This window comes from Entelurus aequoreus, linkage group LG01, assembly GCF_033978785.1.
Source record: "Entelurus aequoreus isolate RoL-2023_Sb linkage group LG01, RoL_Eaeq_v1.1, whole genome shotgun sequence".
In the NCBI taxonomy this organism is placed as follows: Eukaryota; Metazoa; Chordata; class Actinopteri; order Syngnathiformes; family Syngnathidae; genus Entelurus; species Entelurus aequoreus.
Genome location: NC_084731.1, coordinates 78,174,864 through 78,190,258, shown reverse-complemented (window position 1 = coordinate 78,190,258; position 15,395 = coordinate 78,174,864). Strand labels below are relative to the sequence as shown.

Sequence of the window (15,395 nt, the reverse complement as noted above, 5' to 3'; positions counted from 1 at the left end):
TAAAAAATACAACGACATATGTCAATGCTAATATCAGGCAATCTCTCTAGAACACATGAAAGTTTGACAGAACCTGAGTCAGCTTGACATTCAACATGATTTTGTTGTTGAGGAAGAGCAGAAGTCAAAGAAAACTGCTGCTTAGCAACAGGTGGTTAGAAAGATGACTACTTTATTTATGCGTCCTAGCTACAGTATGTACAATCACATGAAAGATGGCCCCCGAACCATCGGTAGATATGAATAAAAATATGTCAGTCACGAGCTGATCCGCCTTTTCAGGACTACAGTTCTAAAAGCGTCAGTCGCTTGTTAGCCGAGGGAGCAGACCGGGGCCACGCCTACCATCGCCGCGTGCTGGCGTCAGTCCTTCAGGCGGCGCCGCGCTAAGACGAGCCGTCTTTACTCTGTCGGATGTCGGCGACGCTCTCCGGGACGCGGGCCACCATGCCCTCCAGGGACCGGCTCACGCACACCTGGCAACCCAGGCGGGATCTGCAGGAGGGTGAGGAACACAACATGACTTGTGGGTCTGGAAGTGATCATGTTAGCTTGATAAACACCTGTGCTGCATCAATAGTCAAACCTCCATACTTCAACATAACATTTTGAAATGCAACTTTTTTCATCTGAGTTATTGGTGATGATGGTGGACGAGTGTTGCGCAATATATACCATCACCATTTGGTCAGCAATGGAACTTTTGATAAGGTTTTGGTTACACGCAGAGCGGTAACAGCCAAGCAGTAGTGTGTATTCAGAGCGGTAACAGCCAATCAGCAGTGCGTATTCAGAGCGGTAACAGCCAATCAGCAGTGCGTATTCAGAGCGCATGTTGTCAGTGCTCCAGCGTTGTGATGAGCAGATAGGTGTTTAGCAGGTAAGCATCAGGCAGTGGACTCTCCCCAAATTATAATAAACACCTCCCAGTCAACTACTAGTAACATCACTATGAGCCCGTTGACGTTCTACAAACCTAAACAGCAGCTCAGCTCGCTCGCAGTCCTGGCTTGAGGTGAAGGCTAATTAGCTGTGTGTGTGTGTGTGTGTGTGTGTGTGTGTGTGTGTGTGTGTGTGTGTGTGTGTGTGTGTGTGTGTGTGTGTGTGCGCACGTGTGTGTGTGTTACGGACAGCAAAGCCCTGTCTGTCTGTTATTTCACTTTACCTTTTTCTGTGTTGATTGAGCTGTGTTGAAGCAGCAAAAAAGGATATTATGTTAAATGAAGAGTTTCTGTCTCTGATAGTTGATATAATAATGTAACTGCATCATTAAGCCTACATGAACTCCATGGTGTTCAGGGATGAATAGTCTCTCCTATTGCTATTGTACTATTTTTTCAGCTATAGTTACATGAATCATTAGTAATGCAGTAATGACCGCCATAACCACAACACCAGGGGGTGCTCCACTAACCACGTTAAACCCAGATTCCGAACTAACAAAGGTCTTAACTCATTCTCTTTCTATGCCACATCAATGTGGAATGCGCTCCCAACAGGTATAAAAGAAAGGGCATCTCTATCCTCCTTCAAAACCGCAATAAAAGTTCACCTCCAGGCAGCTACAACCCTAAACTAACACCCTCCCCGGATTGCTAATAATCAAATGTAAACAATAAAATGCAGATACTTTTTCTTTTTCTTATGCCTTCTGATCTCTCTCTCTCTCTATGTCCACTACTTGATGTCCATTTCCTCCCCCCCCCCCTCCTCCACACCCCTGATTGTAAATAATGTAAATAATTTAATGTGATTATCTTGTGTGATGACTGTATTATGATGATAGTATATATGATAGTATATATCTGTATCATGAATCAATTTAAGTTGAAATACTTATTCGGGTGTTACCATTTAGTGGTCAATTGTACGGAATATGTACTTCACTGTGCAACCTACTAATAAAAGTCTCAATCAATCAATCAATCAATCAAAGCGTAGTTTTGAATGGCAGGGTCCCTGCTATCACATGTTGATAAAAATATAACATTTACATAATAAATCAACTACAGGCTTCCCAAATGCTGCAATAATTTAAGCATGATGAGTTGACTTGAAACTGTTTAATGTTGCACTTTTTACATGTAGAAGAAAAGTTTTGTCATTTTTTTTAATCTGAGCAACAATTTGAGGCAGTTTAATGTGGATTAACGTGGGCAGAATTATTATAGTGTTCCCTATGTTAAAAAGATGAAGCCATTGTTTACAAATTTGGTAAATAAATAACCAAAAAAATTTATATTTTGTTGTTTTCTTACTGTACCGAAAATGAACCGAACCGTGACCTCTATACCGAGGTATGTACCGAACAGAAATTTTTGTGTACCGTTACACCCCTAATATATACACACACACACATCTATCCATCCAATTTCTACCCTTTGTTCTTCTCGTGTGTGTCTGTGTGCGTGTATATATAAATATATATATATATACACACACACACACACACACACACACAGGTATATATTTATATACACACACAGACACACACGAGAAGAACAAGAGGTAGAAATTGGATGGATGTGTATGTAATATACAGTGGGGCAAAAAAGTATTTAGTCAGCCACCCATTGACAATCAATGGGTGGCTGACTAAATACTTTTTTGCCCCACTGTATATATATATATATATATATATAATATCTCCCATCCCTATAGTGGACCGCTATGTATTTATGAATTATACACATGACTTCCTGTCTAATGTCTTCTAAGTAAGGGTGATGTCATGTTCTTTGTCATCTGAAAATCATCTACAGAGAAATGTCACACAGTACTCCGCTCAGGTACACTGCATTCTTCCTACAAAGAGGCAAAGTGTATGAAAAAAGTACAAGACTACAACAAGGACTTTTACAAAACTGTCAAAGATTTTCCCGGAGATATTAATACACAGCCAGAGTTGAGAAGACAGCAAAAGGATTAAAAAATGATTGTCTTCCTTTTCTTGTAATGAGTAAGCAGTATGAACGTTAGTTGTAGCACGATACTTTAATGTTTAAAAATAAGAAGTCAGGCATGAACCTCTGAGCTTCCCCGCCTCATTCATTCATACTCACACTTTAAAAGTGTTAGAAGTCAAGTGACGCTCACTGAACTGAGGTTTTATGTCTCATGCTGACCACAAGCATGATGACAGTTCTAACACTGAAGTTTTACGAGTACTTCTAGTATTTCTACTATATCTTGGCAGACACGTAATCGATATCGATAAAAAAATGTGTTTGATAAATTGTTTGATCATTGTTTTTCTTCTGCGTCGGAAGAAAGCGGACGTTGCGAAGCAAGGTTGGTTTCATGAACAAAAGGCACTCGCTCTATGGTAACTGAGCAACGCAGGAAGTGATCACTGATCAGTGGCAGTGATACGCTAACAGCCAATCAGGTCACAGTATCAACTATCAAGTTTGCTTGTCCGGCGCTTGATTCTTTGCATGGAGTGAGAAGAGAAAGTCAAAATGAAGAAATTGTGGATAAAAGAGGAAGTCACCTAAAGGGACCGTAGTCATACCAATGTGGTCTTTAAATGATGCAAGGTGCTCGCTCCTGGTGTCATACCACACCACCTGAGCCATTGTCATTATAATCAGAGGAAGGCTACATTTTAAGCGAAAATGTTTAAAGTTGATATATATTCTATGTATAAAGGAAGGTTCAGTGTAAAATAAGAAAACAGCAAGATAATCCATCCATCCATCCATTCTGTTGGAACACTTGGCCTCATCGGAGAAGAACCGGTCAGCTTCTGTGTCCATCCATCCATCTTCAACCTCTTATCAAGAATCGGGTCACAGGAACAACAGCTTCATTAGAGACCCCTTAGACTTCCCTCTCCAGAGCAACATTAGCAACTTCCTCCTGGGGGATACCGAAGCGTTCCCAGGCCAGAGAGGAGATGTAATCCCCCCATCTGGTCCTTGGCCTGCCCCAGGGTCTTCTCTCAGTGGGACGTGCAACGAGGACCTTCCTAGGGAGAGGCTCGTGAGGCATCCGCACGAGATGCCCGAACCACCTAAGCTGGCTCTTTTCCAAGCGGAGGAGCAGCGGCTCTACTCTGAGTCTCTCTTGGGTGACTGAACTTCTCACCCTATCTCTAAGGGAGGTGCCAGCCACCCTTCTGAGGAAACTCATTTTGGCCGCTCGTATCCGTGATCTTATTCTTTCGGTCATGACCCACACTTCATGACCATAGGTGAGAGTAGGAATGTAGATAGCTCGGTAGACCGAGAGCTTTGCCTTCTGGCTCAGCTCTCGTTTCGTCACAACAGTGCGGAAAAAAGACTGCAATACTGCCCCAGCTGCTCCGATTCTCCTGCTGATTTCCTTCTCCATCTTTCCCTCACTCGTAAACAAGACCCCGAGATACTTAAACTCCTCCACCTGGGACAGAGTCTCGTTCTCTACCTGGACTGTACAAACCATCGGTTTCCTGCTGAGAACCATGGCCTCAGATTTGGAGGTGCTGATCCTCATTCCAGCCGCTGAACACTCGGCTGCGAACCGATACAGTGAGAGCTGAAGGTCACGAACCGATGTAGCCATCAGGACCACATCATCTGCAAAGAGCAGTGACGCGACCTTTAGCCCCCTGAGACGTATACCCTCTCCGCCATGGCTACGATTCTGCCTAGAAACCCTGTCCATGAAAATCACAAACAGGATAGGTGACAGAGCGCAGCCCTGGCGGAGACCAACACCCACTGGAAACGGATCCGACCTACATCCAAGCACCTGGACACAACTCTCGCTTTGGTTGTACAGAGATTGGATGGCCCTCAGCAGGGTCCCCCTCACCCGTACTCCCTCAGCACCTCCCAGAGGATGTCCCGGGGGCCCCGGTCATACGCCTTCTCCAAATCCACAAAGCACATGTAGACTGGATAGGCATACTCCCAGGCCGTCTCCAGGATTCCCGCAAGAGTAAAGAGCTGGTCAGTTGTTCCACGACCAGGACGGAATCCATATTGCTCCTCTTGAATCTGAGGTTCGATTATCGGCCGGACCCTCCTTTCCAGTACCTTGGCGTAAACTTTCCCAGGGAGGCTGAGTGGTGTGATACCCCTGTAATTAGCACACACCCTCTGGTCCCCCTTTTTGAACAGGGGAACCACCACCCCAGTCTGCCACTCCCTCGGCATTGTCCCAGACTTCCACGCAATGTTTTAAAGGCACATCAACCAAGACAGCCCCTCAACACCCAGAGCCCTTCAGCATTTCTGGACGAATCTCGTCAACCCCTGGAGCTTTGCCACTGTGAAGTTGTCTAACTACCTCAGTGACTTCACTCCGAGAGTGACAGACGACTCCTCCAAACGTTCCCAGTTCACCCGCACTACACTCTTGGGTTTGCCAGGTCTGTCCAGAGGTTTCCCCCGCCATCTGACCCAACTCACCACCAGATGGTGATCAGTTGACAGTTCAGCCCCTCTCTTCACCTGAGTGTCCAAAACATACGGCCTCAGATCAGCTGATACGATTACAAAATCGATCATTGATCTTTGGCCTAGGGTGCTCTGGTACCAGGTACACCTATGAACATCATCATTCTTGAACATGGTGTTTATTATTGCAACTCCATGAATAGCACAGAAGTCTAAAACAATCCACCGCTCAGGTTAAGATCAGGGAGACCATTCCTCCCAATCACACCAGTCCAAGTATCACTGTCATTGCCCACGTGCGTGTTGAAGTCCCCCAGTAAGACTATGGAATCCCCTGCCGGCGCCCCATACAGGACCCCATGCAAGGTATCCAACAACAGTCAGAGTTTCCCCCCTCCAACCCTAAGGCAAAGGGAGACGACCCTTTTGTCCACTGGGGTGAAGTTCAACGTACAGGCACTCAGCCGGGGACTCGTGAGTATCCCCACACCCGCCTGAGCCCTCACACTGTGAGCAACTCCAGAAGTGAACAAGATCCATCCCTTGTCCAGGAGTGTGGTTTCAGAGCCCGTGCTATGCGTAGAGGTAAGACCCACCAGATCCAACCGGTAGCGCTCCACCTCCCGCACCAGCTTAGGCTCCTTCCCCAGCAGCCTAGAGACGTTCCACGTCCCAAAAGTCAGCCTCTGCTGCCCCGAATTGGTCCGTCTGGAGCCTCCAGTTTCACTGCCATCCAAGTGGCAGCGCACCCGACCCCACTGATTCCGACTGCAGGTGGTGGGCCCACGTGGCGGAGAAGATGGTGTGCGAGATAATGTTTGGTGTAAATTAAGAAAACAGCAAGAGAAGGTTCAGTGTAAAATAAGTAAATAGCAAAGGAAGGTTCAGTGTAAAATAAGAACATAGCAAAGGAAGGTTCAGAGTAAAATGAGAAAATAGCAAAGATAGTTTGTGTAAAAAAAAATATATAGCAACAGAAGGTTCAGTGTAAAATAGGAAAATAGCAAAAGAAAGTTCAGTGTAAAATAAGAAAATAGCAGAAGAAGGTTCAGTGTAAAATAAGAAAATAGCAAAAGAAGGTTTGGTGTAAAATAAGAATATAGCAAAGGAAGGTTTAATGTAAAATAGGAAAGTAAAGAATGGTTCAGTGTAAAATAAGAGAAGAGCATATGAAGGATCAGCATAAAATAAGAAAATAGCAAAAGAAGGTTTGGTGTAAAAGAAGAATATATCAAAGGAGGTTCAGTGTAAAAGAAGACAAAGGATGGTTCAGTGTGAAATAAGAAAATAGCAAATGAAGGTTCATGGTAAAATATGTGCAAAGGAAGGTTCAGCGTAAATTAAGAAAACTGCAAAGGAAGGTTCAGCGTAAAATAAGAAAATAGCAAAGGAAGGTTCAGCGTGTCCTTACGTGTCAGTAAGGCCATACGCCAAGTCCAACATGTCCATCTCTTCGTCAGTGACAGGGCCCAGTTTCTTGTAGACGTCCTCGTCAAAGATCAGATGGCAGGTGGAACACGCCAGCGTTCCCTCGCACGCTCCTGCCACCCAAACACGCGCACAAACTGAGTCCCACGTGTTCCATTTGTGTGTCATCTGGCAAGTTTGAGTCACAAACCAAAGCCGTCAAAGTCGAGGTCCTCGTTGATGACGATGTCGAGCAGAGAGTCCCCAGGAGAAGCTCCAACTGTGATCTTCTCGCCGTCGCGATTGACGAAGTGGATGGTCACCTTGTTGTCTGACCTGGCGACAGGAAGTGAGCAAGACGTTGACTTCCACCCACTGATTGTTCCTCAGACCATGTCCTAATTAAAGCTAATTCCTTTAAAGCAAGCGTGTCCAAACCCAGGGTCGCATGCGGCACACTAAAGGAAGCCATTTTGATATTTTCATATAGTTTTTAGAACCATAAAAAAAAAGGTGTGTACAGTGGTACCTCACGATACCAGTTTAATCGCTTCTCTGGCACAATTTTTACCTGCAACATGTCTTTCAGCAGGAAATACATACTTTTAGATGATACATGTTGTATAAAAACAACACAATAGATGTAGTACAAACTATTACTGTAGTTTTATCAAGTATTGCAATAATAATACAGTATTTACATTGGAGAGTGGACTTCTACAGTATATATCCCAGCTACATCTGTCAAACACACCATCAGCAGCTTCTCCATACTTTCATGGATAAATATTTCGATATTTTAACATGCTTGGCTGCCGTTGACTCATTCTGCTTCAGTATGGTGCAGACTAGCAGTCCTCAATCCAACTGCTTTATCATGTTAGCTAGCTAACTCATGATTTTTAAGATTCATTTCTTTAATTCCATGAGTATCACCCACTTCTTCTCACGCACTCTTTCCTCCTTCCCATGCTTGGAAAAACAAAGTTATGTCCATCTTGAGCGATAAGCTAACGCTAGCAAGTAACACCGGATGTTTTAGTTGGATCTTACATCGTCGCTACGCCAACTTGTGGTGGGGAGGCTCGTAACATACGGTTTTGTGTTCGCAAGCTAAACCATAACAAAGCCGAGAGACCGCTCTTATCCCGAAAAACTCGCAAGTTCGGGCACTCATATCCCGAGCTATCCCTTTATATTTAAAAACAAAAGCTTAAAAAAACTCCTTTTGGTTGCTGACCTATGACCCATACGTGCACCAAGTAAGCATAGAGATGGCCTGAATTTTTAATTTTTTTTAATTATTAATTCGTCAAAAAAATAAATTAAAAAAATCGATTTTTGAAAATGATTAATCAATTTACTATCAAGATAAATAAAAATTGGGATTCGGATGGGACCAAATTTTTTTTTTTAGCAACCCTAATTATTATATACCGTATTATAGTTTGTAAAAATAACAATAAATACTTAAATATCTGCTTGTCACCTTGACTTACAATTTCAAAGGAAGTTATCCATCAATTTGTACGTACAAAAATCAAATAACCAAATGCATAGGCAATGATATAATGAGGCGATTATACTTTTATTTTCTTACATTCACTGTTAAAAGTGGCTCTCTGAGGGCAGCCATGACTGCGATGTGGCCCTCCATGAAAACAAGTTTGACACCCCTGCTCTACATCAACAATATGATTTGTCTGAGTGGCTGGACTGGACAGATAAAATAAAAAAATAAAAATCCATTTGAATTTTTTTAATCAATTAAAAATCATTACAAAGCATTCAGTTCGAAAACCGTATTTAATTTTAATTTTTTTACACTAATTATTTGTACTGTTCCAGACACAGCATCTCTTCACAATTAGCAATTAATATCAACATTTCAGCCTTTTGTTCTATTTTTCCCTTTTTTGGGGGTGGGTGTTAATTTTATTCCTACAATGAGGCCCGTGCAAATAAAAATGAGTACCTGGACTTTGGACACCCTCGCAAAAAAGGACTAGTATTTTTTAACTTCTGTTTAGCAAACATCTTAATATTACTTAGACAAACATGACTTATAAATTGGGCAATTCAGTCAAATTTTGAACTCCAGTATTTATGTATCCTTAATGTTTATGATCAATGCGTCTATTTAATTTCTTCAATTATGTATCTTTTTTTTAAAAAAAAACATTATTCCTTTAAAACTGCACCGTCTGTTTTTATGACTTCCTGTTTGCTAACTGAAGTATTTTTTCAACACCTTGCTGTGAACAACATTTATAAATGGAAGTAGAAGGATTTCACAAGCTGTGCTCGATCCTACTCCTTTCCAGACATCTTGTTAAAAATAATAAGCATGTCTGAAACAAAAAACATAACTGCAGAGTCTTCTTCAATTCTACACTCTTTTTTGTACTACTTGACCTTTTAAGACAAAACCTGCAAGGATTTAGTTGAAAATCCTTCAAGCTGCTCTGTCATGTTGTGTCCACACAAACAAAAATCACTTTGAAGCATATAATCCAATTTGTATGAGAAAAAAACCAAAGAAGGGTACTGCAGAAGATGGTCTTGTAGGAAAAGAAGGATGGAGGACATGAACAAGGCGCTAAGGACTGAAATGAACTTCATTCAAGGTTCCTCAAACCTCCCAAGTAGAAACCAACTGCTTTCACTCATCTTCTCCTAAAATGTCTTTCATGTGTGATTAGATAAAACAATATTTTTCAGCCAGCTGGCTGACCTTCTTAAAGACTAGTTTGCATCAGTACATCACTTTGTTCCAGCTGGTGCCCAGAGTCAGGACCAAACATGGTGAAACTGCGTTTTATGCTCCTAAAATCTGGAATAGTCTTCCTGAATATATGAGACAGGCTTCACCGTTGGCAATGATCAAATCCAGCCTGAAAACACATTATTTTTTTGTGCATATGACAACTGAAAACCCCCCAAAACATTGAGCTCCATTGACTTTATAGTAAGAAGTTGACCAGAAATAAGTCCATAACTTTCTTAGTATTCATCACAGGAATATGACAATGGTATCATTGAAATCATCTTTACAAAACCTGAAATCATCTTTACAAAACCTGTTTGACAATTCTGGTTTCATGTAAATTAATGTTATTAATGGAAATTACATTTTTAAATTTTACACATAGAGCCCCCCCAATACATTTAGATGATTTTATTGTATTGTATTGAACCATATGTCCAAGCAATCTGCATTCTAAGAACTCCGGCTTATTAGTGATTCCCAGAGCCCAAAAAGAGTCTCCGGTAACAATTAGAAATGCTACCTCAGTACAAGCAATTAAGTCCCATCTTATAACTAATTTGTATACGCTAGCCTAGGGCTGGGCGATATGGACAAAAAAGTATATCTCGATATATTTTTACTTAAACTCGATATTCGATATATATCTCGATATATTTTTCGGTGAAAGTATACATATAAAGATATTAATTTTTTTGCCATATTCAGTGAAATTGAAGTGAATGATAACTGAACTGTAAACAGTCAGTGGCACTTTTATTAACCCAGTTAGTCAAGATAGGTATTAACAGCACAGAAAAGAAACTGTTTAAGAAGTACAGACATACATAACATAAATAAAATAGAAAAATATTATTTATACGTAAAATAAATAACATAGCAGTGCAAATAATACAAAATTTATCAAACTCAGATTAAAAAAAATACCTTTGCAGGCAGGCACTTTGTGATTACCCTTCCTGGTTCGATGACCCGCCCTATCTTGCCTCTGATTGGCCTGTCCCTAACAATCGTGACTCATCATAGTAAACAACCAACCAATCATGGATGTTCTTATACATGCAAGCACGTCTTGGAAGGAGGAAGGGGAGGGGTTAAGTAGCCCATGGAGGGGCAGCGGGGGAGAACAAGGAACACAATAAATAAGCTACGTTTGGTAATTTTAACGTAAAATAAATTATATCGATATATCTTACAAACTCAATATATCGCCCAGCCCTACGCTATCCTTCAAGTAGACCCCCCTTTTAGACCAGTGCTGTCTCTTTTCTGCTCTTCCCTCCTCTCCTGCGTGGAGAGGTTATTAGGTGACCACAGATGACGCGCCAACTGTTCAAAGTCCCGACTTTGAACACCCCTGCATCAGTCGGTGACGTCTCTGCGCTGCTGACTTGTCTCCATTCAAGATGATCCCCTGCTGGCCCCACTATGGACTGGACTCTCACACTATTAACTACATCCACTCGACGTCCATTGCACCGGTCACCCAGGGGGGAGTCCCCACATCTGCGGTCCCCTCCAAGGTTTCTTATTGTATCCCACTGGGTTGAGTTCTTTCTTGCCCTGATGTGGAATCTGAACCGAGGTTGTCGCTGTGGCTTGCACAGCCCTTTGAGACACTTGTGATTAAGGGTTGTATAAATAAACTTTGATTGATTGACTGATTTAAGTGGCAAGAAACTTGAGTCACTTACTGTACAATAGCAGCCAATTATAATTGGACCATTTCAATGACATTGTATACTTGACTCAGTTTGTCCAAATACTGTCATCAATTATGCATGAACAAATTGTATTTTAAGCTGGATTTAAAATGTATGTAGAATATTGTGTTGTGACTCAAGTATTGCGAAACATATCGTATCGCGAGAGCATTGCCAATACCCACCTAACATTTGGTATTAGCGTTAATAGTTACCTTGGTAAGAGAACAATCTGTACAATTTAACTTATTTTATTATCTCCTATAGAGCAGTTTATATTCGGGCTCCAGTACTCTGGAATACTCCACCGGTAACAGTTAGAGATGCTACCTCAGTAGAAGCATTTAAGTCCCATCTTAAAACTCATTTGTATACGCTGGCCTTTAAATAGATCCCCCTTTTAGACCAGTTGATCTGCCGTCTCTTTTACGCTCTGCCCCCCTCTCCTGCGTGGAGAGGTTATTAGGTGACCACGGAGGACGCGCTAGCTGTTCAAAGTCAGGACCCGGGTTGGACCACTCCTCCGTGTATCAGTTGGTGACGTCTCTGCGCTGCTGACTTGTCTCCATTCAAGATGATCCCCTGCTGGCCCCACTATGGACTGGACTCTCGCCAGTCGCCTGGGGGTGGACGTCTGCGGTCCCCTCCAAGGTTTCTCATTGTATCCCACTGGGTTGAGTTCGTTCTTCCCCTGATGTGGGATCTGAACCGAGGATGTCGCTGTGGCTTGCGCAGCCCTTTGAGACACTTGTGATTAAGGGCTATATAAATAAACTTTGATTGATTGACTGATTTAAGTGGCAAGAAACTTGATTCACTTACTGTACAATTGCAGCCAATTAAAATGGACCATTTAAATGAAATTGTTTACTTGACTCGGTTTGTCCAATTACTGTCATCAATTATACATGAACAAATTGTATTTTAAGCTGGATTTAAAATGTATGTGGAATATTGTGTTGTGACTCAAGTATTGCGAAACATATCGTATCGCGAGAGCATTGCCAATACCCACCTAACATTTGGTATTAGCGTTAATAGTTACCTTGGTAAGAGAACAATCTGTACAATTTAACTTATTTTATTATCTCCTATAGAGCAGTTTATATTCGGGCTCCAGTACTCTGGAATACTCCACCGGTAACAGTTAGAGATGCTACCTCAGTAGAAGCATTTAAGTCCCATCTTAAAACTCATTTGTATACACTGGCCTTTAAATAGATCCCCCTTTTAGACCAGTTGATCTGCCGTCTCTTTTACGCTCTGCCCCCCTCTCCTGCGTGGAGAGGTTATTAGGTGACCACGGAGGACGCGCTAGCTGTTCAAAGTCAGGACCCGGGTTGGACCACTCCTCCGTGTATCAGTTGGTGACGTCTCTGCGCTGCTGACTTGTCTCCATTCAAGATGATCCCCTGCTGGCCCCACTATGGACTGGACTCTCGCCAGTCGCCTGGGGTGGACGTCTGCGGTCCCCTCCAAGGTTTCTCATTGTATCCCACTGGGTTGAGTTCGTTCTTGCCCTGATGTGGGATCTGAACCGAGGATGACGCCGTGGCTTGCGCAGCCCTTTGAGACACTTGTGATTAAGGGCTATATAAATAAACTTTGATTGATTGACTGATTTAAGTGGCAAGAAACTTGATTCACTTACTGTACAATTGCAGCCAAATAAAATGGACCATTTAAATGAAATTGTTTACTTGACTCTGTTTGTCCAATTACTGTCATCAATTATACATGAACAAATTGTATTTTAAGCTGGATTTAAAATGTATGTGGAATATTGTGTTGTGACTCAAGTATTGCGAAACATATCGTATCGCGAGAGCATTGCCAATACCCACCTAAGATTTGGTATTAGCGTTAATAGTTACCTTGGTAAGAGAACAATCTGTACAATTTAACTTATTTTATTATCTCCTATAGAGCAGTTTATATTCGGGCTCCAGTACTCTGGAATACTACACCGGTAACAGTTAGAGATGCTACCTCAGTAGAAGCATTTAAGTCCCATCTTAAAACTCATTTGTATACGCTAGCCTTTAAATAGATCCCCCTTTTAGACCAGTTGATCTGCCGTCTCTTTTCCGCTCTGCCCCCCTCTCCTGCGTGGAGAGGTTGTTAGGTGACCACGGAGGACGCGCTAGCTGTTCAAAGTCAGGACCCGGGTTGGACCACTCCTCCGTGCATCAGTCGGTGACGTCTCTGCGCTGCTAACTTGTCTCCATTCAAGATGATCCCCTGCTGGCCCCACTATGGACTGGACTCTCACCAGTCGCCTGGGGGTGGGGGGGTTGAGTTCTTTCTTGCCCTGATGTGGGATCTGAACCGAGGATGTCGCTGTGGCTTGCGCAGCCCTTTGAGACACTTGTGATTTAGGGCTATATAAATAAACTTTGATTGATTGGCTGATTTAAGTGGCAAGAAACTTAATTCAATTACTGTACAATTGCAGCCAATTAAAATGGACCATTTAAATGACATTGTTTACTTGACTCGGTTTGTCCAATTAATGTAATCAATTATACATGAACAAATTGTATTTTAAGCTGGATTTAAAATGTATGTAAAATATCGTGGTGTGACTCAAGTATTGCGAAACATATCGTATCGCGAGAGCATTGCCAATACCCACCTAACATTTGGTATTAGCGTTAATAGTTACCTTGGTAAGAGAACAGTCGCTACAATTGAACTTATTTTAGAGAAAAACAATCGGATGTGTATGAGTCAACGACCTACCTTAATGGCTGCGTTCCGGTGACGAAACTCCGGTGACCTGTCGCTCCTGCCCCGCGATGTACCGCCGCCCTCCGCGCGTAGTCCCGTAACCCCACGTGGGCTATTCTTCTAAACGCCGTCAGCACTGACGCCATTTGAAGCACAAAGGTGGTGTAGAACTACACACTCTCTCTGTAAGGCACTTCAGCAGCTCACAACTACCGGAGCTTGCTCTCACTTCGGCCGACAGCCAGCTAGCTAGCTACTTAAAGTGTCACACACATTGCGTAACTTCCCGCAGCTGCGCGTTGACTGTACGGCCTCAGCGGAAGCGAAGCAGGGCGGACCGAGTCGTGGCAACAACCGGTTACAAAACAAAAAACAACAAATAAACTCGCCTTACAAGGACGACACTCAACTCAACCTGTCAGCTAAAACAAATATTTGACAGCGTCTAAGCATTTCCTGGTAAGGCAAAAAGTGGTCGAAGGCAACTTCCGGTTAAGGTTTAAAATTAAAAGCTTTACTGGGGCCTACTTTTTCTAACCACAGCTCACATATTTTTCCCATAACTGGAAATAGTCGTGCCTTATACAAAATGCAGGACTGTCTAGATCACGCCCAATCATGAATGTATTGTGGTTGGTAACGATAGTATTTGACTTTTATTTTGAAGACACAACATCCATATTAATTTTCCGTCTTTACGTGTTTGGTGTGCTACCTGATAAACTTAAACGCGTTAAGAAGACACTACCTTTATTGACACTAAATGTATGTCACTGATATTCTTGCGTTTGAATTTGGTAAACTATTTTTTACTGGACAATTTCATTGAAAAAAATAATAAAAATGTGTGTGTTTAAAAACAATTTGTTGTAATACAATACAATACAAATTAAGTGTAAAAAATAATCGCATAACAATTTAGTACAGAAATATTCGTTTAAATTAGAGTGAGGCTATCCATCCGGTCTCAAAACCAGCCAATGAGGTGCTTCAGTCTTAATTTACCGGAAGTGGCTCTTGAAAAGTCAAAAACAACGAATATTTCTGCACTCAATTTTTTTACACAGATTTTTCAACACTAAATTTTTTGCACCAAAACACTGAATTGTTCTGCAATTATTTTTTTTTACATTGAATTTGTATACAGTAATTTTGATCAAACTGCATTTTCAACAAACATACTTTGCTCACAAATTTGTATTAAATGAAATTGTCAGCATAATTTGAGGTAAAAAAAATAAATAAAAAATCAGATCCCAAAATTCAAACGCAAAAAAGCTACATAAATTCAATGTCCAAAAAAAGTTTCCATTAAATAGGCACACATTGCCTCTGTACTCCGGTTCCCTAAACGCATCAGAGTCTGGAATTACCTGGGTCTTGGAAAAAAACAACGCTTCCACT

General features: G+C 41.9%; 1 protein-coding gene across 1 annotated transcript; it reads right to left on the bottom strand.

Moving 5' to 3' along the window:
• Positions 1 to 152: 152 nt before the first annotated feature.
• Positions 153 to 14,459, bottom strand: LOC133657569 (adrenodoxin-like). The gene is made up of 4 exons (XM_062059045.1): positions 14,004 to 14,459; positions 7,003 to 7,127; positions 6,796 to 6,925; positions 153 to 495 (listed from the first exon to the last, which is right to left on the bottom strand). The coding sequence occupies exons 1-4, from the start codon at positions 14,135 to 14,137 to the stop codon at positions 387 to 389; spliced, it is 498 nt and encodes a 165-aa protein (XP_061915029.1). The 5' UTR covers positions 14,138 to 14,459; the 3' UTR covers positions 153 to 386.
• Positions 14,460 to 15,395: the final 936 nt, after the last annotated feature.